The sequence below is a fragment of the Pungitius pungitius genome, chromosome 7 (assembly GCF_949316345.1).
Source record: "Pungitius pungitius chromosome 7, fPunPun2.1, whole genome shotgun sequence".
Taxonomy (NCBI): domain Eukaryota; kingdom Metazoa; phylum Chordata; class Actinopteri; order Perciformes; family Gasterosteidae; genus Pungitius; species Pungitius pungitius.
In genome coordinates this window covers 1,549,488-1,575,478 of record NC_084906.1, presented here as the reverse complement: position 1 = coordinate 1,575,478, position 25,991 = coordinate 1,549,488, and the positions used below count along the sequence as shown (strand labels likewise).

The 25,991-nt window shown below is 45.2% G+C and overlaps 1 protein-coding gene across 1 annotated transcript; it reads left to right on the top strand.

The window, feature by feature from the left end:
* Window positions 1–1,985: 1,985 nt before the first annotated feature.
* Window positions 1,986–25,068, top strand: cachd1 (cache domain containing 1). The gene is made up of 24 exons (XM_062563457.1): window positions 1,986–2,109; window positions 5,554–5,680; window positions 6,430–6,574; window positions 6,698–6,914; window positions 7,002–7,151; window positions 9,088–9,357; window positions 9,785–9,934; window positions 11,495–11,618; window positions 11,762–11,879; window positions 12,402–12,570; window positions 12,697–12,839; window positions 13,461–13,642; window positions 14,188–14,298; window positions 14,843–14,965; window positions 15,414–15,513; window positions 15,641–15,757; window positions 16,104–16,264; window positions 16,405–16,491; window positions 17,182–17,298; window positions 17,631–17,782; window positions 19,464–19,628; window positions 20,355–20,432; window positions 20,565–20,666; window positions 24,530–25,068. The coding sequence occupies exons 3-24, from the start codon at window positions 6,479–6,481 to the stop codon at window positions 24,772–24,774; spliced, it is 3,177 nt and encodes a 1,058-aa protein (XP_062419441.1). The 5' UTR covers window positions 1,986–2,109; window positions 5,554–5,680; window positions 6,430–6,478; the 3' UTR covers window positions 24,775–25,068.
* The last annotated feature ends 923 nt before the right edge of the window (window positions 25,069–25,991 follow it).

Here is a 25,991-nt window from a genome sequence, read left to right as displayed (position 1 = left end):
CCTTTTTTGCTCCGTCCTTGTGCCTCCTGTTAACATCTTTTTCTGGAAAATGCTATTGGGTGCAACTCAGAAGGAAAAGGCAGCTTTTTGCCCTTTGTCAAACTAGCTGCTGGACACCAACCGGGTCTTCAGAATCCACTCCACGTGTTGATACCACGATGAAGCTTTCTTCTTTCACTGCTGAACACGGCAGATGCTTATTTATTCCAAGGTGTCTGCCTGTTTCACCCCATGCTGAAAGACATGTGTGAAGATTACCCCCCCCCCCCCCCCCCCCCCCCGCTCTTGCGAGACCACGATGCATTTGTTTTTTGTTGTTGTTGCAAACATCAATGAATTGTAGTTTAAGTATTCCTTTGGACACTCACTGGCCCCATTGGTGGTAGCAGCAGCAGCATAGCCAACAGCCCCTTGTGGGTGGTACAGTAACCAAGCACCCATTGCAACAATACATTATTAATATGCATATTCAGTGGAATAGTTGTTTAAAGCGCCACACACATTTCGTTATGGACTCCCATTCCTTACATTCTGTGGATCACATTAATCCTGTCTGTTGTTTGGACCGGTGTCTGCTGAGTCCAGTCTGATTGCGAAACAGATTTTTCTTGCCCTCATTAAAATGTTTGATCACAGTCAAAGCCCTGCTCCCTCATTGCTCTCTCTCTCCCTCTCTCTCCCACTCTCTATCTCTGTGTGTTTTTGATGTGGAATTCAAAGTGGCTGCAAATGTATTTTTTATCTGGCACGCATTTATGCTGCGCGGCGCGCTCGCAGTTTCTATGCAGAGTGAGTTGAAGGAGAATAGTAATGACTTTGGCCTTACGGGACTCTAAATGAGTGAAGTTCAAACACCGCCTGTACATCACAGCACCTGTCAATCAAACCCGGGCCACGGCCAGGGTCTGCAATCACAGGGTGCCAAAGAGTGTGTATTGTGTGTGTTTACGTGGGCAGATGTGTGTGTCTGTATGTTGCTCAGCCAGAGAGAGAGGGGGGGGGGGGGGTTGTTGGAGAAATGGAAGGATCAAAGCAGCCAGGCTTGGTGCAGTGCAGAACAGGCTGCTCCTCTGCATACCTCCCCCTTTAAAGCTCAACTGAGCTCTTAACTCTAGAGATACGAGCGGTGGAAACCACACCCACACACGTGATAGACAAACACAACACAAAAGCTGTGTTAAAGACAAACGTCACGTCATGTTTTTAAGCAGAATAACACGTTTATTCATTCCGAGCTCATTGTGATTACAGATAAAGTGTCATAGGTCTGCAATCAGAGGCGTGGCTTCAATGCAACGTTCACTTTAAAAACAATAATTAAATCAAAGTAATAATCATGTTTTGGTGAAACGTTTTAGGTGACTTCCCTGAAGAATAGACGGTGGATCAAATGTAATATGCCTTCAACAAATAGGGGTCTACAGTTGGAGGCAGTGGTAGCTGCCAGTGACTTTATGTAAGAAAACAAGAACCATTTCTCCATTGCTGGGCACAGTGATGCACACGTTCACAAAAGAGTGACGTGTCTCTTAATCTGACTTGAAGTTGCCCCTTAAAGCCCCAAACGATTTCCAAAGATTCGGAACTGTATTCAGGAAACTCGGTCTTGACTGACTTCGCAGAGAAGCGGAATTTAACTAGTTTTCCGAGGAAAATATTATTCACGAGCCAATTAGCTGATTTAATGTGAGGTCTGGGCAACGGATGATAAAGCAAGCAGCATAATTCAGCTCCGATGAAACAAGTGGGGGCTATTAGTTTTAACAGATGTTTCACATAATTGCATTAATGATTTTAACTTTTTTTTTTTAATGTTTGTGGAAAGCATGTAGATCTCAGTCAAAAGCTTATTTTTCTTATTAAACATGAGCATTACCTTAAAATCAGAGGTATTGTCAAACCTGTCGTGCTTGGGTTTTATTGGTATTTAAGCTGCGGAGCAGTGAATCAAAGGCACTGTGCATTTCTCAAATGTGGCCTTTTTTTTGTGTTTTAATTTAAGGTTTGATGGAAACTTCAACACCAATGTCTCCAAGACCATCTGCTGCGACAGACTTTCCCCCAACGTCAACAGCCGAGCTTTCAACCCGGGCCGGGACCTCAACTCAGGTTTGTTGCACAACAACACGCAAAAAGAATTTGCAAGCAGACGGACTGGCTTCGTTTTAACGAATTCAATTTTTGGCCACGCAAAGCTTCAACTTTCAAAACCTAACACTGAAATGTCTCTAATTTTGACTCTGCGCTTGACTCAACCGTTGAATAATTCAGCAGGATTTGCCATGGGAACCAGATTTGAATTCAGAAGTAATATCTTCTCGTTCTGGAATGTTAAACATTGATCTGAGATGGGAACAATTAGGCGTCTTAAGGTTGTACATAGCTCCCTAAGTCGCTCTTTCTTCTCATTCTCTCCTATGTTGTCTGGTTGATGTCAAATTATTTTTATAGCCAATAGTTCAAATTCCCTTGTCACATATCCAGCTGTACTTCGTGGATTCATGACACATGAATGCTGCATTTCCCAGAATATGGAGCTCACTTTCCTTCTGCCTCTCAAAACTCTGCTTCTAGTGCAGCTCACATTCCCTCCGGGACTTTCTTTGTAAGATCGTAAAGATTCTGTAAGATCTGCGAGTAAGTGTACGTTTTCAAATACCCCAAAAGTTGTATTTCAAAAACATTCAACCAGTAACTGCACTGTTCTGCTTAATTATAAACCATTTATCAATCAAAGTCAAATTTAAATCTACCCTCCACACAAACCGCTTTCATTTTTACTACACAGACGAGGGTTGGGTTGCACTAAATTACAGAGTAGAAAGCACTAAAGTTACCTTTTAGACTGAATTCAAGGATTATAAAAACACTACACAAGCAACTGCACAGCCATCACACTGCACTGTATCCTCAAACGACATCAATTTAGTTTTGGCCGTAATTATCGGAAAATAACTGCAACTCTCGGACTGCATCAAGAAGTCCGCGTCCTCTACATCGCGTCAGAAATACATCGTAAACCTCAAAGTCGATCGATCCGTCATCGAAAGCTTTTGTGATTCGATATAAAAACTCGTTTTGTAGACGACAGGTCGGCCACATGCTCCCCTCTTCCTTGCCTTTTTCACAGGAAGCTTCACGTGCTTCCTCCCCCCCCCCCCCCCCCCCAGTCTGCGCCTCTCTTTGCCAAACACCCACAATCGCGGCCATTCACAACACGTCACCATCAGCTGGCTGTTATTTTCCTGGAGAGGCAGTCGCGGCGAGTTCAAGTTCCCCCTTTCCTCTCCCTGTCCCTCACACTCAGCCCTCCTTGACCCCCAACGTTCCCAGCACATTCATCCTCTCCCATTTGTCTCAGCCCAGTCTAAACAAGCCGCTGCAGAGGGGGGAGGGGGGATAATTGAGAGGGGGAGAATGATGAATGAAGGGTAAGAAAGGAGGGGTGCGGGCTGATCTAAATAGAGTAATTGCATCAAGTCTGCAATGTGTTATTTCCATCTTCTTAACATTTTCTGTGAGGGGAGTGAGATAGTGGATGTGGGAGGCATCACCAGTGATACCAGCATAGACGGGGGGGGGGGGGGGGGGCAAGGTGATGAGTGGCTGGTGAAAGAGTGCTATGTGATTAGAGTACTTCCTCCTCACTCCCCACTTTCATTCAGTTTTTGCATTACTTTCCCAACAACTGATTCCCCAATCAACACGGTCACATTGACTTGCATTTCTTGTGCCATGTGTATTAAGACTAGAACATTTTTAACTAATGCATGGTCCCCACAGGAGAAATCCTAATTACCGTGGTGAGCCAAAGTATTCCGCCTCTTTTAAAATTCATGCTACAGATTACCTTTAGCGCCGTGGACTGTGCTACATTTCAGCTTCTCCAATGCGCTGCTTTTTGACCAAATGTCATCAGAACCACTTGGCATTTAGCTCATTAGCATTTAGCTCAAGGCACTGCCAGTACAACCGAACTAGCGCAATTATGCTGCAACATTGTTCAAGTAAAATGTTCCTCAAACGGCTCGGCTCATGGATTATTTAAGGATTATTAACAGCACGTCAGTCCCCTACATTTAAATACAGAGTGAGAGAACTCTTTGGGTAGTATTAATGTGACAGAAGAATAATGCAATTTGGGTCTCATTTTCTCGGCCGGTCCATCTGTTTCTGAGAGGATCCACACACCCTGCTGCCCGACAGATGTTTACGCGGCCCCTCTTCCTGTTTATATGAGCCTCAGAGATGGATGAAGTGGCCGTGTGCAGGGCTGGTGTGTGACGGGCAACAACAACCTGTACGTCCATTGCCATGTGACGTAGTCAGAGGTGCATTTTGATGCTGTTTAGAATACTTGACAGTTGGGCGGGTTGACGTCGGTCTCTTTATGTTTTGGATTTTTGCCTCGCGTTGAATATTTTACAGGGGATTTTCCAGCCCCACTATAGAACATTAAATACCCGTCGAGGCTGGAAAGGTTTCAAACAGGTGATTCATTCAAACGAATACAAGCCGAGTCCACGTTTTGAGACTATTTAGTCTGGCAAAGACCACAGAGCTATTAACAAGGTATTGAAGTTGTACCGTTCTGGAAAAACCTCCTCTCAAATGATAACAGTAGTCAGCTAGATGGATAAAGAGTCTGTGAATGTGCACAGCTGCAAACGACCTGCAGAAACCACAATGAATGTGTATTTGTCATATAATCAGTTGCTGTGCAATCAAAGCAGAGACGTAAATCAATGAAGAATGGTAAAGTGTGGTCTGTGCCTTGCCCTAAATCTACAGTTTTTGTTCCGTTCTGAAATGAATGGATTTAACTGCATATTATGTAAAAAAAAAAAAAAAAAAAGCCTGCCAATTGCTTGCAAAGAGCACAAAGTTTCTGTTTGAGCCTCTTTAGCCCCCCCCCCCCCACTTCGCCCCGTCTCTTTGTGAAAGGCTGTTTTGTGTTGCAGTGAGCGGAAAGGAAGTTGCTGGCTTTGTGATGGGATCCCAGTGAAGATACTGTTGACTTAGTCACCCACTACAAAAAAAATCGCCCCGTTAGTTCTGAGCAACTAGCCGCTGTCAGTGTCTCCCCAGAGGTGGCAGCCAATGGTCTACTCTCTATATAAATATACTGTATATATATACTGTGACAAGTTAAAGACTTACTAAGTGTACTTGAGTTTAAAATAGGCGTGTTCAAGAGGAGCCAGAAAGTAGAGCTAATAAAGTTGCTCACATAGTCAACTCGTGGTGAATAATCACCAACCTTGCTTTCTTACTGCTTTAGCATTCGACACAAAACTACTCGAATCATGAGCGAGGTTTCTCGCTCCCTTCAGTCAACCTCTGAGGTTTAGGTGTCCCGACTTAAAGACCTTGTGAATCAAAGGGATCAAATACAGAATTCCTCCATACGTTTCACTTTGTTTCCTTCCATCCTGCCTTCGCAACTTTGTTTGTCCTTCCTCCATCTCTCTCCTCCCTGTTTCTCACTCCCTTGTCCCCTTTGTCCTTTTTTTTAACATGTTTGCTGTCCCTCCTGGTCTTTTCCCTCCACAGTGTTGGCAGACAACCTGAAGTCCAACCCGGGGATAAAGTGGCAGTACTTCAGCTCAGAGGAGGGCATCTTCACCGTCTTCCCGGCCCACAAGTTTCAGTGCAAGGGAAGTTACGAGCACCGCAGCAGGTATATACACCAACGCCTCCTTTTTGAATGCATTTATTACCAAACACAATGTGTACAATGTGTAAAACTCAAAGCATGAGAACAGGCTGGCCCCCGTCCGCCCCTCCTGCTCTGGCCAGTCGGCGGCTGTGGGGGGGGGGGGGGTCTAGGGGGCATGTTGATGGCATGCCGCCCTCACACACCCTGACCACACATGCCCTTGGCAGGAATGTCGCTCTGTCCCCCGCAAAGCCGGTCGGAATCTCACACCTTTTTTCTTTGTGGCCCGCGGCTGAAAGACCTTTCAATCCCCCGCACCCCCCCCCCCCCACCCTGTCTTTTCTCTCTATTATTCAGCCTCTTTCTTCATTTTTGCATTTGGCTTTCGCTATTTATTTTTCGCTCTGTGTCTTTTAATCTGTTTTTCTGGCCGTTGGAGTCGGTGAGCTGGCATTGGGCCGCGGGAGAGATGGTTAGTGTGTGTGAACGAGGCTTCTGCAGCCTGTGTTCGTGTCTCCTTGTCCAGCAGACCACACACACACACACACACACACACACAGGCGCTGACCACCCTAATTGCTGCATTTCATTAAGCTGGGCCTTTACCTAAATTAAGACCGGCACCAAATATTGGTGCAGACCTTTTACTTTTATACCAACAGCAGATGGTGAGCACAAAGTCCAGCATTCATCTTTTGAACACTAACATCTACTAAAGTTTGTGTTTATCTGATTCCTACATGTATTTGTGTGTGTGTGTGTGCCTCCAGGCCCGTGTATGTGTCTGCGGTGCTACCCCAATCCAAACACATCGTGGTGATGGTGGACCACGGCGCGTCTGTAACTGACACCCAGCTTCAGATCGCCAGAGACTCGGCGCTGGTCATCCTCAACGCCGCCGATGAGCACGACAAGGTTGGCGAACGGGATCGGACCTCGCATAGTTAATCCCTAGTTCAGACGGCATAAAAATAGCCTAAAATGATTTTAGAAAAAGATGTTCTTTCAGATTTTGATCTCATCATTGCTCCTCTCCAGATCTCCATTTTGTCCGTGGCCGAGGCGGTTCGCTCCTGTTCCCTGGACCAGTGCTATAGGAGTTTGCTCTCTCCGGCCACCAGCGAGACCAAGAGGAAGATGAGCACCTTCGTCTCCAACATCAAGGCGTCCGACGGAGCCACACAGCACGCGGCGGGCTTCCAGAAGGCCTTCCAGCTGATCCGGAACACCAGCAGCGTCTGCAGGCAGAGCGCGAGTGAGAAATTGTGCTCCTTTTTCCAACAACATCAGTTTCATGTGATGCGCCGCGACCTGCTTTTTGACTTCTCCTGAACCGTCTCAGCCACAGACATGGTGATCATCTACCTGTCGTCTGGCATCACGTCTCGAGATTCGTCGGAGCAGGAGAAGAGAGCGACGCTCAGTGTGGTCAGAGAGGAGAACCGACACCTCAACAACTCGGTCATGATCCTCACGTACGCTCTTATGAACGGTAGGTCGCTCGCACCAATTTACACCGCGCCGCTATTGGCATTCTTTTGGTAATCATTTTTTGACATGACCCCACCCAACGGGATCCAAAGGGGCTTTACTCTGACTGAGCCATTTTACTTCTGTGGAACATCATTCATGAATTATTCCAAAAATGCAAAGCATAAACAAAAGTGGTTCAAGGTTCTTCAGTGTAAAATGAAATGGCCGTTTTGGCTTTCCGACATAAATACATAGATGTGGTTTTATTTTACTCGAGTATTTAGAACAATATGCAAATAATCATATCTTTTGGACCTGTGTGACCTCTGTCATTTTTTTGTTTTTTGGGGGGGGGGGGGGGGGGTGTTTCTATTTGCACGTATCTGCTCTGCTGGAAGCTGGTTCTGTATGTTATATCCTTTCTCTATGTTGTTGGGTACAATGTGTTCAAGAGAAAAATAAAGGTTAGAGAGGTGCTCAGAAACCTCAAAGGCTTTTCCCCTGTGTGTGTGTGTGTGTGTGTGTTTCCTTCCTTTTACTCTTTTATTGTTCCGTTCCATCCATCTGCCTCTAATTCCGGCCTCTCTCTGCAACACACACACACACACACACACACACACACACCTACTGTGCATGCATTAGTCCACCATTAATACGACTTGTTTTTGCATTGGAGAATGATAATTAGGTACATCTAAGAGAGGAGAGAGTGAGACTTCAAAGGGTGTGCTGTTCACTCACTGTTTGACTGAGAGGACCTTGGCTGTTTAAAGAGCTCCATGATGAAAAGGATGCAGAAATCTATCGTCCTGAGTTTATTAGCAATGCATATCCCAAAAAACATTTGTTTTGTTGCTGTTGCACACAGCTGAAAAGACCTACTGTGGGTCTTGTTCCCTGCATCCTGTGCCAAATGTGAAGTGATGATTGTTCAAGGAGATGAGCAGTCTAAGCAGTATGAGCCACACGTGTGTGTGTGTGTTTTTGTGTTATTGAAATGGCCACCTTCCTCGACTAAACCCTACGGTGGCCTGAATCACCTGGCGAATGAACGGCTAGCTCAGTATGATTTTTACCCTTCATGTTGATCGTTGCATGCAAATTACTCATCGTATTTTGCATATGTCTTTTGTTTATTAAATGTCAGAAAATCCTTACTGCAATTTCCAAAAGAATGAATCAATGGATTCATACTGTTGTAAATGACAAACAGAGGCCAGAAGATAAATAGTTCAAATACATCAAATCACTTCCTCGCATCATAAAGGTATGAAAGACAAATGAATGAAACAATCTGCATTTAAATCAGCTTTTGTATTGACGCTCTGGTAGTTTTCTCACGAGAATCACTAGCTTAAAGAAAATATGGCTCTTTTTTAAAGGAGTTTTTTTCATACAAAAACAAATCTATGAATATTGAATCCTTCTGGTAGTAAGGATGATTATACCTACATGGATTCTCAATGAAATTGAACAGTTACTGTGTCATCAGCAAACTCTGCTTTGTGTTGGTCTGACATTGACACCCATCAGCCTCGACATCAAAGAGGGATTCTGTTTTAATCCAGTCAGTGATTGGATGCCGGCGCTGTCCTTCCCAATAGGTTGTGGGATGCCAAATGTTCAGGGTGACAGCTGGAGGGTCCAGCCATGATTATCATCCTCCTCCTCAAAATGACCTTATGGGGCTTGGATAGATTAGGTCTGAAGAGTGCATTGACAACTGAGCTACACTTCTATTTTTTCTTTTTTTTTTGAAGTGAGGAAGGATCTGGTGATGTCATAACTTTACGTTGCCACAACCGTACGCAACCACTCCATCCTCTTTTCATTTGCACAATTGGCTGTTTTAGGGACCTTTGGCCATTCAGTCATTTGATTCATGCCAACACTGTTTGATTAGATTAAATACATTTGTCTCTCCCCCCTCCCCCCCCCCCACCCCCCTCCTTCAGAGGGAGTAACGGGCCTGAAGGAGCTGGCCTTCTTGAGGGATCTCGCGGAGCAGAATTCGCTGAAGTACGGCGTCGACCGAATGTCGGGCCGAGACCGCTCGTCCGGGTCGGGAGGAGCTCCCGTGATGCCGGTGGTGAAGGGAAGCATGATGGTCCTGAACCAGCTGAGTAACCTGGAGACCACGGTGGGCCGCTTCTACATCAACCTCCCCAACCGCATGATGGACCTGGCCCGCTTCAGCCTGCCCTACACTGACCCCATGGGAGACGGTGAGTGGGGTGCAGACGGTCCGCCTGGACATTTGGGAGAAATGGCTAAGCTTTCATCCTGAGCTTTAAATCAATTTAATATAGTTGACGTGAAGGAGATCGAGACGATTCATCTCTTTGAGCTCAATTTAAGCGAGCAGACAATTATCAAAGACTGAAAACGGGGATCAGCTGAGCTTTTACCAACGAGAAACACAACCTCACCTTTATGTTTTGGTTTTTTTTAACGCGTACAAAAAACAGAAAAACAAGACGTCACGGTTTAACATGCTGAGATTGTTTGGTGGAGACATGTCATTAGGTGTAGGTAGAAAGTTAAGTTGTATATTGGTTAGAAGGTCCAAGTAGTACTTGGAAAAGACCCATTTTCTGAAGGAATAATGTTGCGTTAACTACACTTTAATGGGGATTCTTTTTCTTTCTTCAGGTTTTATTATGACCGTGAGCCGGCCGTGTTATTTTGGAAACCTTCTCCTGGGCGTGGTCGGGGTGGATGTGAACCTGGCGTACATCTTGGAGGACGTCACCTACTACCAAGACTCACTGGCCTCGTACACCTTCCTCATCGACAACAAAGGTCAGTCAATTAGAGACGGGAAAATGGCACCTTTTCAGCTTTTCAGCGTTTGTAACCAACAGACAGAGTTTTACCTGCACGAGAGCCTCGCTACAGATGGGTTCCCCTGTGTAGTATTGGCTGCAATATGTCAACTCTTGCGGGTGGAGCTTAAAGGTGGAGCAGTGAATGGCAGGAGTCGGGGGACACAGGAGATATTTGGGAGGGAGGTGAGGTACAGTGCAGCAAATAACAAAACGTGGGCAGACCGGATTCCATTAACCGACCCAAATGGCCACGTGGTGAATGTTGCCGCTGCGTGATTTCTGCTGCTCTGCATTCAATGAGCCTGTTTTTTTCCCCTCTAAAATGTTATTGTAATCATCTGGCAGTCAAATTACAGCTTTATAACTGTCCCATGCTCATTAGCAGCAGCTCTACACCAGCGACGAAGGAGTTAAATTTATTAGCTGGCATTCAAAGTGTCTGCTGGCAATTAGATTGTCGGTAAATACAATTATGTAAATGCGTGGCTGAACCAGGCTTCCTCTCCTGCATCGTCAAATAAATGTTTTTTTGTTTCCAGCGTTGATGGGAATCAAAGCCTCACCTAAAGTTCACAGTGGGTCGGTGCAAGTATATTTCTGTGCTTCCATCTGTCAGAGGACAGCAATGCCTGGTCTAACGCAGCCTGTGTGAGACACCACGCGCTCTTTGAGTTGGTGTAAAGCTAAGAGAATGTTTGCTTCATTCTTTCAAAGAATCTCCAGGGCTTTTTGCCTCCCCCCCCCCCCCCCCCCAAAATGTTTGCTGCAGCTGTAAAGATCACTGATCGTATTCGGTTTGTTGGATCCTCTTGTCTTGAATTGAGAGCAGCTTTTAATTTAGCGTTGTCTACTTTTTGGATGCTAGAAATGCCACGACATAAACCAATTATTTTGGTGACCAAGATCACTTTGGTGGTATCCACTGTCCACCGCTCCGTTTTTTTGTGCACAATCCCCAAGTTATAAATGCATATAAATGCATCTGGTGTAAAAAAAAAAAAACTTCAAAACAACACGACAAATTCCACACACAGAGGAGACCAGCTGGAGATTCATGGCCTCCTAAGTTTATAATAAATCTTTTTCAATGCTCAGGCTTGGGCCTGGATTTATAGACCAGGTTTTGGAGAAATACTACAATACACTCACGTTTCTGTGGGTCTTGGGTTCTGCATTTTAATAATTTGGGACGGTTATTGCTGATGTAGTTAAGATATCTCAAAAGAGCTATTCAGTGACATTTGGGCTATATTTAGAAACACAAAACTACTTACTGCTTGCAATATGGATCATTATATTGTTAGTGGCACAACCAAAGGTTTTTACATTTTTTTAGTATTTATTTTCAATAAAAACACTTTCAACATGTGGAGCAGAGTCTCTTTAGTGGCAACCTAAATTCCAACTTTTGCTTTGCATCTAACCTTTTATAAAACAATTTAAAGAAGCACTGATCATAGCTGGTTGTTCTGTGTATGTTGCTTTTTATGAATATGAATTAATGATGTTTAATTCAATTTGTTTGACTTCCCAGGTTACACCCTGATGCATCCATCACTGACGCGGCCCTACTTAATGACAGAGCCCCCCCTTCACACTGACATCATCCACTATGAGAACATCCCAGGGTTCCCTGCTGTGCGGCAGAACATCCTCGGGTGAGAGAGGGCGAAGAAGTCGATTTTAAACACGTTCAATTCACCTTCAGAAACCTTTTCAGAAACCAGAACTCCTCCACCCATTTCATGGATGCATAGTGCCTGTTGTGTGTGTTTTTGTGTAACGCTGTGCGTTTCTGCAGCCTCCCTCTGGGCAGTCAGGTCATTTCTGTCCCGGTCAACTCGTCTCTGTCCTGGCACACCAACCGACTCCGGGACAACAGCAGAGACGCGTACAACGTCAGCTACGCATGGAAACTGGTGGGTGTGAGGCGCACCCTGAGAACACGTATTCTGCTCATCGCTTTGCTCCTGCAAACTCGTATACACTTAGTTGTTAGGACTTGTATGCAAGATTTCCTAATCTAAGATATATAGGTATAACTCTGAGTAAATGCGAGCAAAGTAAGTAGGCTGCGTGACAGAGACAATCACACAATCACTCTCTTTCCTCCATCTCTGTGTGCAGCCTCTCATTCTCGTTACTGTACCGCTGTCTAAAGCGGTAGAGATTCATGCTCCCAGGCTTTATGTCCCCACCAAACCACCACCGCCGCCTTAAATGAGTCGGCTCGATAAAAAAACAAGTGGTCCCACACCCAAAAACCTGCTCTGCTTTGAGTCTGCTTTCCCTCTTCCAACTGGCAACGGAACAGCAATAACACTGTGTAGAGATTTGAGTATTTTACTTCCAGCCTTCTTTTACACATCCTTGCATCCTACTGCCTTTTCTCTCGACCTTTTCGTTTGACTGTCTTCGTCCTCCTGTTTGAAATCTTGTAGGTTCAGGACACGTCGTTCATCCTTTGCATCGTGTACGTGCAACCGGAGATCCCAGTGAAGCACCTGAAGAACCTCAACACAGTCCCCAGCTCCAAGTTACTGTACCATCGTCTGGACCTGCTGGGTCAGCCCAGCTCCTGCCTGCACTTCAAACAGCTGGCCACTGTTGGTGAGGAGGGGGGAAAAAATATATAAAATAATATATGACAGCGGAGTCACAGATGAGAACTTTAACCATAGCCGGCTCTGAATTGCTCATAAGCATGTGACCCCCCCCCCCCCCCCCTCTTCCCAGAGTCCCCCACTGTGATGTTGGCAGCTGGTAGTTTCTCTTCTCCCTACGAGCACCTCAGCCAGCCAGAGACCAAGCGCATGGTGGAGCACTACACGGCCTACCTGAGTGATAACACCAGGCTCATAGCCAACCCGGGCCTCAAGGTAAACACGCCGGGGGGGTGGGGGGGGTTCTCCAGTAGATCTGTACAAACACACAATGATCGGGGATATTTGTTTTATGATTACTTAAACTAATCAAGGCAGCAACTCTTCTGGCTGCTCACTAAAATTCACACGTTTTAAATGAAACGCTGCATCTTTAAGAAGGGGGCACGAGCCCCCACGTGGTTTTGGCAGACTGTATGCATTCCTGGCCTGGGGGGAGAGGGGGGGGTTAAAGTCCCAGCTCTGATTCCCAGGCTAGTCTTAAAGGCCCCCCTCCGGTGACCTCATCACCCCTTTCAAACTAAGCGGGGTGTGATTTGACTCGATCGGGGTGTTTTTCCAGGTCTAATCAAGTCCCATTTGGTGCTAAATACTGAGCCGTCCCATAAGTGATTCTAAAATCTAAAATTCTTGAGCTGCAATATTATTACTTCAAGTTTAGTTGTGAAATGACCAGAATATTTGTTTCCTATTTTGTTGTATTTTGTAACGTTACAGCCAACGTCAACATCAGGCAAACCCTTGATGGACTTTTATCCCACTTACTCAACTTTCTCCTCCTTCCCTCCCTCCTTTCACCCCCACCCTGCCTCCTCTCGCCGTGTCTCCCCTTTGCAGTCGTCAGTCAGGAACGAGGTTATGGCGACCAGTCACGTCACGGATGAGTGGATGACACTAATGGAAATGAGTAGCCTCAACTGCTACATTGTGCGCCGTTACATAGCAACGCCCAGTGGGGTGCTCCGGATTTACCCGGGATCACTGATGGACAAAGCCTTCGACCCCACCCGCAGACAATGGTGAGGCTTACTGTGGAGGGTGTGAAGAAGTGTGTGTGTGTGTGTGTGTGTGTGTGTGTGTGTGCACGTGTTTCTGCTTATTATGGTAACCAGCCTCACTGAGAATTTCTTGACAACTGTCCAATCGAATCTAAGTGTAAAAGTGGTTTCCCTACTACTAGTACTACAAAAGTTGAGCTTCATGTAATGTTTAACATAATATACAATGTTTGTGTGTTCTTTAAAGCGTTCTAGTCTTGTGAGGTCATTCTAGGAGGTTTCGTGTTATTATGATGATTCTCAGCATCACTTTGTGTTCAAGGCTTTATTTTGTCTTCACTTTGCACTGTTCAGCCAAGTTCAAAAGTGTTTTGCATCTCAAATGACCTCCCTGCTTTAATTTCAGACTGCTTGCTTTAAAATGTATTTCCACGAACAATACGTTTTTTTTCAAAACAACAATTTCCTCAAATAGTTGATCAGAAACGAGTGTTCCCTGGTAAAGGCATCTCAAAAGAAGGTCTCCGTGAGGAAATAACTCTGTAGCGGTGCGATGTGGTGTGTAGGTACCAGCATGCAGTAGCTAACCCCGGCCTCATCACCTTCACCGGACCGTACCTGGATGTGGGCGGGTCGGGCTACGTTGTGACCATCAGCCACACCATTCATGCCTCCAGGTAAGAAGAAGGAGCCACAATGAAGTCTGGTATTTATTACAAGTACACGTTTTAATAAGAGACTAGTCATCGGATACCAGATCAGTAGCTGGAGGTGGCTAATGTGAGCCAATGCTAGTAAAGTGACAAGTGACATATTATGTCCACTGATACATGCTAATACAAGTTTTAAAATGAGCATGAAATGTCTCCTCTCAGACATGATCCGAATAGCCTTGGTTGTGTTAGTTGTATTGTAGTATTTGCTCTTCAAAGTGGCAAATCAAAGCAGCATGTTTTTGAATTGAAGTGTGTAACTGTGGCTGAGATTAAAGTGTTTATGTTTAGGAGTTCTTAAGCTTAAAAAGCAGTTTATCATCAAAACAACGCTTGCACAAGTGTTTACCATGGTCCATACACACAGCGATAAGAAAAGAGTGTGTTGATGACCGGCTCAGTGAGCATAACATTACACAATTTGTAATCTGGTAAACACTGATTCTGTATAGTAGCCTACTATTCTCTTTTTTTCTGACTCCTCCTTTCCCTCCCCCTCTCTGTTTAGCTCTCAGATGGCCCCCGGATATGCATTTGCAGTGATGGGCATAGACTTCACCCTCCGCTACTTCTATAAGGTCCTGCTGGACCTGCTGCCCATCTGCAACCAGGACAAGGGCAACAAGATCAGGTAGGGAGATGTTGGACTGACCTTTTCCTCCTCTGGCCATGACCCTGTCTCTCTCTCTGGAGGGCGACTCACGTCTGAATTACCGAGCCAGAATTAAACCTGCAGAGAGAGGGATCAGCTGCTCATCACGGCCTTGCTGCCGGAGACGTGGAATGGCCGCTGTGTCCGTCCTCCATACTTTCTTCAGCTTTTATGCCTCCCTTTTTCGTTTGTTTTCTCCTCCTGTGTCCCCCCCCTCCTCCCTCCACCTCCCTCATGTTCCCTCTGCTTGTGTTCGGGAGCCATGTAAAACCGGATTAGTTCAAAGGGAGTGGGGGACACAGTCTCAGAATTTGGCTGTATGTTTAAGGGGGGAGTAGAGTAGAGTGGAACACTTGATTTGCTAATGTAAGTTGTATATTTTATGGTGACCCCCCCCCCCCCCCCTACTCGTGTTTGTGTATTGTAGGTGCTTCATAATGGAAGACAGAGGGTACCTGGTCGCTCACCCCACTCTCATTGACCCCAAAGGTCATGCCCCTGCAGAGCAACAGCACATCACACACAAGGTAAAAGGGAAGGGGCCAATGTACAAATGTAAAAATACAAATTCACATTTGTTCCTCCTGTTTTCATGTCACATTCTTTTTTTTCATCTCTCTTCTCTCGTGTCCTCCCATCTTTTTCTGTTGTCAGGAGCCGCTGGTGGCCAACGACATCCTTAACCATCCCAACTTTGTCAAGAAGAACCTGTGTAACAGCTTCAGTGACCGCACCGTGCAGCGCTTCTACAAGTTCAACACCAGTATCATGGTGAGGGAGGGGAATCTCAGCCATGCAGACATTTTCCTCGTCATGTGGTGGTGTCACTCTGCCACCTTGTGGTCACCGTAGTTCATTAGGGCGACATATTACAGAACGTCATACTTGGATGGCCTCTTTGAGGTTATCTTATCTAGGAGCATATTGAGGATTTCACAAATTCAAACAGTGACTTTGTCTAAATACGTCCTGTTTCTCACTCATTTTTCTACTGAGATCTGCTCAATGTTTATACTTTGTGGTTATGTTTTTTTTTTTTCTTCCTGGTAATTGTGAGGAGGTCTGTCTGTTTTAAGTAAAAATGAATTCCTTGTCTCGGCTTGTCCTTCTCACACAGGGAGACCTAACCAACCTGGTGCACGGTAGCCATTGTTCCAAGTACCGTCTGACCCGGATCCCCGGCACCAACGCCTTTGCTGGTATCGTCAACGAGACGTGTGACTCTCTGGCGTTCTGCGCCTGCAGCACCGTGGACCGCCTGTGTCTCAACTGCCACAGGTCTCCCCCCCCCCCCCCCCCCCCCCACAAAACCTGAGCTAATGGAGATCCAGATCTCATAGTCTAATGCTACAGTAGCAACACGCCACATATGTGGATGTGTATAAATAACTGTCACACGTGGCCATTGTGTTCTTCAGAATGGAGCAGAATGAATGCGAGTGTCCTTGTGAGTGTCCCCTGGAGGTCAATGAGTGTACTGGCAACCTCACCAATGCTGAAAACAGGTCGGTGCCAAACTCCATGTGTGCAGTGTTGTAGAGTGTAATATGGCTCAGGTATAAAATGACTGCTTTGAACTTGCTGTAGATGGTATTTTTTTACAAATAATCACCACTCCTTGTACACAATAGTTGTCTCTGCAAACGCACATTTCCTCACATTGCTGTTACATCATTGGAACTGTGGCCATGTATGTGCTCTTGCACACATTTTTGAAGACATTTCCATCCGTCTCTTTTGTCCTTTCAATCTCTCTCTCTCTCTCCATTGTTTTATCCTACTCCTTTCAGCAACCTTTAGAAGCCTTTGACAGCACGTCGACGTTTCAAATGCCAATTCCTCCTTTATTACAGGAAGACATGCAATTATGATTCTTTTTTGCTGTCAGATTTCCCCCGTGCTTTGTGTAAAGCAGCATTAATGTTTGTCCTTTTTAAAGCGGCTTCACTTAAATCGACCCAGCGCAGACTTTCAGGGCTCGGGCTGTCATTTTATTGGTTCTTAAATCGATGGTAGAGTGCATGCTTTCCTGTGTATTAAGGTTTCATTCCATGGTTTGGATGGATGTTTACAGTACCAGTCAATGAGAAAGTGTGTCCAAACTTTTGACTGAAAACATAGCAAATCTGCGCCTTTTTTTGTGTATTTTCTCTGTGCGTGTGTGTGTGTGTGTCTTATGATTGTGTTGTGTGCAGGAACCCCAGCTGCGAGGTGCATCAGGAGCCTGTCAGCCTGAATGTGATTGATCCCAGTCTGCAGGATACGCTGCCCCAGTGCATCAACACTCGCTGTAACCAGAGATACACCAGCAGGTACACACTACACTCCTCATGTGTAAATGGGAATTAACCGCTTTATGAATGAACCAATCCAATCCAACAAAGTATGTGCCAACACATTACAGCCAAATACGTCCAGACGCAGTACGAGTTTGTGAATCTCTGTGAATATGTGTTGGAAGTGCAACGGTGACGCACTAAAATCATCAATTTAGGTTTTATTCGTACATGTAACATTGAAGGTAAACTGCTGAAAATCTCTCTGTTGTCCTCACAAAGATTATTTAATGCTTAATGTCCTTTTCTCCAAAAAACTTCTTTAACGTTTTTTCCCTTGAATAATGGTGTTTCTATCTCCATTTCAGTGACTGTTTCGGTGTGCTGGACTGTGAGTGGTGCATGGTGGACAGTGATGGTAAAACTCACCTGGACAAGCCTTACTGTGCCCTTCAGAAGGAATGTTTCGGGGGCATCGTCGGCGCCAAGAGCCCCTACGCGGACGGCCTGGGGCTCCTGGGTGAGTGAAATGGGTAGAGCTGCAACTAACGATTATTTTAATAATCGATTCATCTGTCGATTATTTGTTCGATTAATCGATGAATCGGATAAAAAAATAAAAAATGTAAAAACATTAATTTCCAACCCTTTATTGAAAAATAGAACTGACTGTGCACTTCCTAAATATGTTTTGCACTAACAGATTGCTCCTTGAACATCCCTAAGTAAGCAAATAAAATGGACTAACACAAAAAACATACACACATTGCATGATGTATACTTTACAGCCGCCAAATTAAATATATTAGGCACAAAATCATGAATCATTGCCGTGGTGCTCCCGTGCCAGGCCATGTCGCTTTTGCATATCTTACAATCAGACATGTCAACCCTCCCGAATTTCAAAGCCCCTCCCGAAAATATCCCGGACCGACCTTTCTCCTGATTTCCACCCGGACAACAATATTGCTGCACCACCCGTCACTGGGCGCGCTGTTTCAGACCGAACAATAATAAAGGTTACACCTTGAAGTCGAGCGCGGCGATTAGAACGTAAAACTACTGGCGCTGCAAAGAAAACCGCAGCAACCCCCCCCCCGTTGCCCGCTAGGACCCGCACCCCCCATTTCAGTGTGAAATATTTAGGTCGCATTGGCTTCTCTTCCTCCGCATGTTTCAGAACAGTAGTACGGGTCTCTCCGATGTTCTGCTGCGCGAGCGCTCAACTTTTTTTTTCTCAGCTCTGCGCGGCGCGCGCAACTTTCTTTTAAAACTCAAACATAATAGTCGCGCGACACAACGAATCGATAATGAAATTCGTTGCCAACGCTTTTAATAATCGATTCTAATCGATTTCATCGATTCTAATCGATTTCATCGATTCGTTGTTGCAGCCCTAGAAATGGGGATGTGAACGCTCACTCTGGAGAAATGGAGCAACTAGAACTTTATTTTCGGTTTCGGTTTCCACAGTTCTGAGACTTTGGTACTGAATCTAGCGCGGGGCGCAGTGGTTACACGCAAACCGGGCCGCAAACGTGTCTTAGGCCCAGCGGTATTGAGTAAAATCGCTGCCTGCCGTAATACGTCCTCATTCACTGGCGTAGGATTGACAGACAAGTCTGTCTCTTATGGATAATTGGGATTGGGATGGTAACTAGTCATACATTTTTTTTATTTGACCATTTTATTAATGAAAATAAATGTAAAATGTATGTATAAAATAACTAGCTTTGTTTATAACCATATGGATGTGTATTTTGTATCCAAATGTAACCATTTAGCAGGACTCCTGTGACCCACTAGATGGCGCTCCAGTGGTTGATAATAGTTGTTGGAACGAAACTTGAAAAAAAGCAGTCATCAAATTATTGACAGCAACAACTTTATTTGTGTAGTTCATGAATAATAACCAATATTTCCAAAAACGTTTTGTGGGCTAGTTATTGGTCTTTGGTTTTGTTGTAAAAAAAAGGTTTAAAAAACAGATTTGGCCGTGTCTCTGCAGTTGAGTGTTGTCCCTGTGCCATTTCACACTGATTGAGTGGAAGTGGGGCAGAACATGTCTCAGCAGCAGTTTGGATCGGAGCCAGAGCGGCCTCTTATTGGCTCGTTTGTATTTTCACTCATTCAGACATCCAAAATGCTTCTGTAATTTCTCCAATCAACTTTGTGCCCGTCTTCTTTTTCTCTTTCTTTAGCCGACGAGGAGGTGGCTTCTCTGAACATGATCAAGAGCGCCCCCGTGGGTCCGGTCGCTGGGGGCATCATGGGATGCATCATGGTGTTGGTGCTGGCTGTGTACGCGTACAGACACCAGATCCACAGGCGTTCCCACCAGCACATGTCACCACTGGCAGCACAGGGTAAAACACAAAACACACTTTTATAGGGCACTCTAACGCAGACATGCAACATAAACAGAGTAGCATCATTTCTGCCTTTTTTGTAGCGGATCTTATTGATTTTATTTTAGCTGGAAAGCAGCCCGAACTAAACCGCTGACATGATTTTAACCGATGATTGAATCACTCGCCGTTGTTGACACGAGAAATCAAACAAATTTGCGTCCTTGTTGGAACTCCGGAGTCCGTTTGAGTCAGACGAAGGACTCCGGGTGTACGGAGGGGAGCCGCCTTGTCACGCGGCATTTGGCTTGTTCTGTACCAACGCCACGTAAATACACGCGAGCACGCACACCTTGCACGGCAGCCGGATTCCTCGCGATGGCGCATGAACGGCAGGCGTGAGATGTCTCACAAACAGGTTCTGTGCAAACAAGCCACCTGGCCGGTCGGATTCCGCCTCCAGGGGCAGAGTCTGCGGCGATCGGAAGCGCTCTGGGTTTCTTGTCCATAGGCCGAGTGGCACGGACCAATCAAACTACGCTACGTAGGCACACGTCGCCTCCCACTCCACGCGGTTGATTAAGCAGATTGTAAACAACACGCAACCCGAAGAAAAAGGAACCGGCCAAGATATTCTTAGCGTGCAGAAAAAGAAAAAAAAAACTATACACATCCAGATCCTACTGGTCATACTTACAATATATATATGAATTATTCTCTTCCCGTTTGCCTCTGCTGCTCCAGAAATGTCGGTGAGAATGTCCAACCTGGATAACGACCGAGATGAGAGGGACGAAGACAGCCACGAGGACAGAGGAATCAGTGAGTGTCTTTGGTTACCACAGCGATATGAACCACACACGAGTTTTGAGGTCTAGTCATTAAACAATATGATTTGGCAGTTGTACCAGTACTGAACGCGGCCTTTGACCCGTTTGTTCTCTTCACTCGCAGTCAGCAACACTCGGTTCATCGCCGCGGTGATCGAGCGGCACACGCACACGCCGGAACGGAGACGGAGGTACTGGGGTCGATCCGGGACAGAGAGCGACCACGGTAAGACAGAATGTTACCCCCCCCCCCCCCCCCCCCCCCCCATCACATGTACATAGAAACACGATTAATGCAAACTGAGGAAGTTGAATCTGCTCCGGTCTATGCAAAGTATTGATGGCTTTGTTAAAACTTTCCCATCCTGTCAACCAATATTTTCCTCATTCTTACACAACAGATATTGCAGTTAAAATAACCACAATTTCTGGAGACGTTCCGCTCACATGTTGCCCTAGACTGCATAAGCATGGATATATTCTCTGCATTAATGCGCATGTACAACCATGCAGACTCAACTGGAGACATCAGTTCTGCAACAAAAAGAGGAGGCAGATTGAACCCATTTAGTGTGTGAACACATCTGGCTGCGGCCGGGGACCAGAGAGTCCAAATGTCCCATCTGGTGTCAAAGGACCTCAGGATCCCTCAGAAAGAGCCGGGAAATGTGGACATAAGTCTTTGTTACACCCCGTAACATTCTGCCACATAGACTCGGGCCCACAGGCACAAAATAACTCCAAATAATGTACATGTTTTCATTCATAAATGTAGCAACACTCAGATTTGGGGTGTATTTTCTTCCAATGACCGTTACAGCGCTCTTGAATCTGGATTTAAGTCTCAGTTCTCGGTCGAGGTGCAGCTACTGTCTTGTTCACTTCATGATGAGCGTCGACACGTGGACGGACAGGTTCACCCACGTGGGCTCTTACCGCCTGCATGTGGCGTCGCTTCCCGGCAGCGGGGGCCTCCAATATTTGTTGTATAATTGACACGGGCGAGGAGGAATGTGACGAGAGGAGAGTGGGCTGACACGAAGACGAGTACCAGCTTGTCGGCCGCCTGTCACGTTTGGATGTTCGTCCAGAGAGAATCGAGCCGGTACATCTTTCTATCACCTTCAACCAGACTAGTTGCATTTCACTGGTCCTGAATAAAAAATATACTTTTTTTAAAGCCTAAATCTATATATCTAAAAATGTATCTCATGAAGCTACATCTTTGGGAGGCATAACGGTGACTCATATTTTCTGATAGAAGCAGCAGTAAGAGCAAAGGGACAGAAGAGATCACACGTTGCGTAACTGAGGATGGAAACTAAAAATGAGAGAGAAAAAAAACGGAGGAAAGGGGAGAGATGTATAGATGCAAAAATGATGAAAGAGGGGAAATAAGAATGAAGTGAAAGCGCACGAGGACGTAACATAAGAGGAAGAAGAGTTTGAAATAATGGACAGAGGGGGGGGGGGGGGGGTGTTAGTCCATCAGGCTTTGGAACAAATTCATCATTACCAAGTGGACATGTCAAAGTTACTGCTCCTTTCCACACACACACACACACACATTCTGATGCCTAAATACAGCCTATAGAGCTGCTACCATAGCGTTATGCTGTAAGTCTTATTTATAATTAATATGCCTTGGTTCTCAACATATTAAGCATTTGCTTGATGATCCCTCAATAGCTCTGATTTGCTTACTTGGATGTTTAACTGGATAGAAAATGTTTGTTGGAGCACAAACATCCCACAACGTACCTCCATCGCCTTCTGACTGCCTTCCTCAGATACTGGAGAGCCTGCGTACACACACTGACACACATAAGCTCACAAATCACTTGCTGCAGTATCTCAGCTCTGTTTTATAATCCAAAATTTCAGTCATTCTTCTATAAATATGAGATGTAGATGTTTCTGTTATGCAGCATATTTCCGGCGTCTCATCAGATCCTAAAAAACACAGCACTGAAGAAATGATATATATCAGATGAAGGTGATGAAACCCACTCAGATTAATTAGATGAAGGTTAATTATGACTCGTATGAGTTCAAGTGACGAAGCCGTCAATATAAACGAAGAGCAAAACACGATGCTGGAAGAGCACATGATTAGTAATCCTCTTGGATTGTGACGACTGAGATGGTGTGTTTAGTAAAAAAGGTCTGTTTATTTCTCTGACCCTGTAATAACATTTTTTCAGTTTCGCCCCCCCCCCCCCCCCCCCCACACTGCTCCACTTAGCAGTGAATGTTAACTGCCACGTTGGCTTGTGTCTCTATCTCCTCGGGTTAAACATATGTGTTTTGAAATCGTCATAAATATGTATGCATTTTTTCAAATTGTATGAGAAGGCTCAACACAAGGAGCCAAAATGCCCTTTGGGAGATATATATATACAGTATATATCTATATACACTCACCGGCCACTTTATTAGGTACACCTGTCCAACTGCTCGTTAACATTTAATTTCTAAGCAGCCAATCACATGGCGGCAACTCAGTGCATTTAGGCATGTAGACATTGTCAAGACAATCTCCTGCAGTTCAAACCGAGCATCAGTATGGGGAAGAAAGGTGATTTGAGTGACTTTGAACGTGGCATGATTGTTGGTGCCAGAAGGGCTGGTCTGAGTATTTCAGAAACTGCTAATCTACTGGGATTTTCACGCACAACCATCTCTAGGGTTTACAGAGAATGGTCCGAAAAAGAAAAAACATCCAGTGAGCGGCAGTTCTGTGGGCGGAAATGCCTTGTTGATGCCAGAGGTCAGAGGAGAATGGCCAGACTGGTTCGAGCTGATAGAAGGGCAACAGTGACTCAAATAACCACCCGTTACAACCAAGGTGGGCATAAGAGCATCTCTGAACGCACAGTACGTCGAACTTTGAGGCAGATGGGCTACAGCAGCAGAAGACCACACCGGGTGCCACTCCTTTCAGCTAAGAACAGGAAACTGAGGCTACAATTTGCACAAGCTCATCGAAATTGGACAATAGAAGATTGGAAAAACGTTGCCTGGTCTGATGAGTCTCGATTTCTGCTGCGACATTCGGATGGTAGGGTCAGAATTTGGCGTCTACAACATGAAAGCATGGATCCATCCTGCCTTGTATCAACGGTTCAGGCTGGTGGTGGTGGTGTCATGGTGTGGGGAATATTTTCTTGGCACTCTTTGGGCCCCTTGGTACCAATTGAGCATCGTTGCAACGCCACAGCCTACCTGAGTATTGTTGCTGACCATGTCCATCCCTTTATGACCACAATGTACCCAACTTCTGATGGCTACTTTCAGCAGGATAAAGCGCCATGTCATAAAGCTGGAATCATCTCAGACTGGTTTCTTGAACATGACAATGAGTTCGCTGTACTCAAATGGCCTCCACAATCACCAGATCTCAATCCAATAGAGCATCTTTGGGATGTGGTGGAACGGGAGATTCGCATCATGGATGTGCAGCCGACAAATCTGCGGCAACTGTGTGATGCCATCATGTCAATATGGACCAAACTCCCTGAGGAATGCTTCCAGCACCTTGTTGAATCTATGCCACGAAGAATTGAGGCAGTTCTGAAGGCAAAAGGGGGTCCAACCCGTTACTAGCAGGGGGTACCTAATAAAGTGGCCGGTGAGTGTATATGTCAATGCGCCATCAAAGGGCCTTTTTCGACAGATTGTGTGCTTCATAAATGTTTCCGTGTTGAATGTCAATGACTTGCGGGCAACATTTGTTCAGTAGTTTCTTCTGTCGTCCCATTTCTTTTTAATGTTTTACAGCTATTCTTACACATTTACAGTCACTGGGAAGGACTTTATTTTTGCTTTTTATTTCACCCGACCAGTGATTGATTGACTGATTAATTAATGAAAAATAACATATTACATTACGTATAAAATGACATTACTACTGTCTGTTTTCAATGACAACTTCAAATTACACTATCATACAAAATCAGCCTTCAATAAGTGTGTAATGATAAAATGAAATATTCTGTTTTAGTTTCATTCTTATTTTTTCGGGGCGGGTGGGGTGATTAAAGCGCAGTAATACCAACCCCCTGCGTGTTTTTCTTAACTTGTCTGCAGGCTACAGCACCATGAGTCCGCAGGAGGACAGCGAGAACCCGCCCGGGAACAACGACCCGCTCTCGGCCGGAGTGGACGTCGGTAACCACGACGACGACCTTGACCTAGACACGCCCCCTCAGACGGCGGCGTTGCTCAGCCACAAGTTTCACCCCTACCGGCACACGCACCACCACCCGCTGCACGTGCACACGCACCACCTGCAGGCCGCGGTCACCGTGCACAGCGTGGACGCCGAGTGCTGATCGCCGGCGCCGCGTTCGCCCGTCATGCCGGGGACCCGAACTGCTTTCTGTTTTTAAAGAAAGAGAAAAGAAAAAAGAAACGATTTAAAAAAACATTCGTGCCTGATTAGACGGCGCACAGTAGGTACCGTCGAAGGGCGGAGGGAGAGCGAAGCGACAGCCGGACTCGCACCGCCAAAGCCGCCGGGAGCTCTTCCATCGTTTGACGTTTAATGTGGGCCTTCGCCTCATTGTCTCATTGTGCCAACATCTCATTTTCAACCAACACCCCATCCCCCCCCCCCCCAACCCCAACCCCCCTCCTCCCCCAAGAGGACATTTCCAAGCTGAAGGCCATAGAAAATACTCCTATAATCACATTAAAGTGGAACTCTAGATGCTGATTGGACTCCTTTTGCCCAATATCCCCACTAAGAGTGGCCGGAGGGGACCAGAGCCTTCTCTGCTAAACAGTCTCAAATGAAGATTACAAATACTGTATTTTTACATGGACTGGGATCTAATATGGGATTCTATTACAGCTTTATTCTCCGTTTTGCATATCGACACTCCTCAGTTTGTGTTCTTTATTAGGACATTTTCATAAGTGTCTAAAACTTCTTCTTTTTTTACGATTCAAATAACTACAGGAAGAAACACTTAAAAGAGGAAAAGATTATTTTTCTACTATTTATTAAAGATGTAGATTTTCCATGTGAGATAAATAGCAGCCGCAAACAAGGAAGTAGTCAGGACAAGCAAATCAATAAACAATGCATCATGTTTAAGGACTATTATAGTTACTTAATATCTGTAACTTTTTTAAAATTGGAATTCTGAGTATATCTAAGAGCAAGATTTAACATATTTTTATGTTCTTTTCCAGTATATTGAGGGTTCATAATCCTCAGAGGGCCATTTGGATTTCATTTCCATTACTCTATTTGACCAGAAGTTTATTCTTAGCCATCATGACATTATGTTTACCACATAACGTGTTCATATAGTGTTCTTTTCAAGCTGGAAACATTGTACGGATGTGCAGGGATCTAAAATCCAAACAACAAAGGTATTTTTCATTGATTATTGGTAAAGAAAATCTGTGGGCCTTAAGTGACATCCTGTCCGTCAGAGTAGAGAAGAGAAATTGGTCATTGACACATTTTTTTTTTCTGTATTGAGTGAATACAGAAATCCCCCCGAATCACTGAGCTCTTGGTGTAACTCTAAGGTAAGAC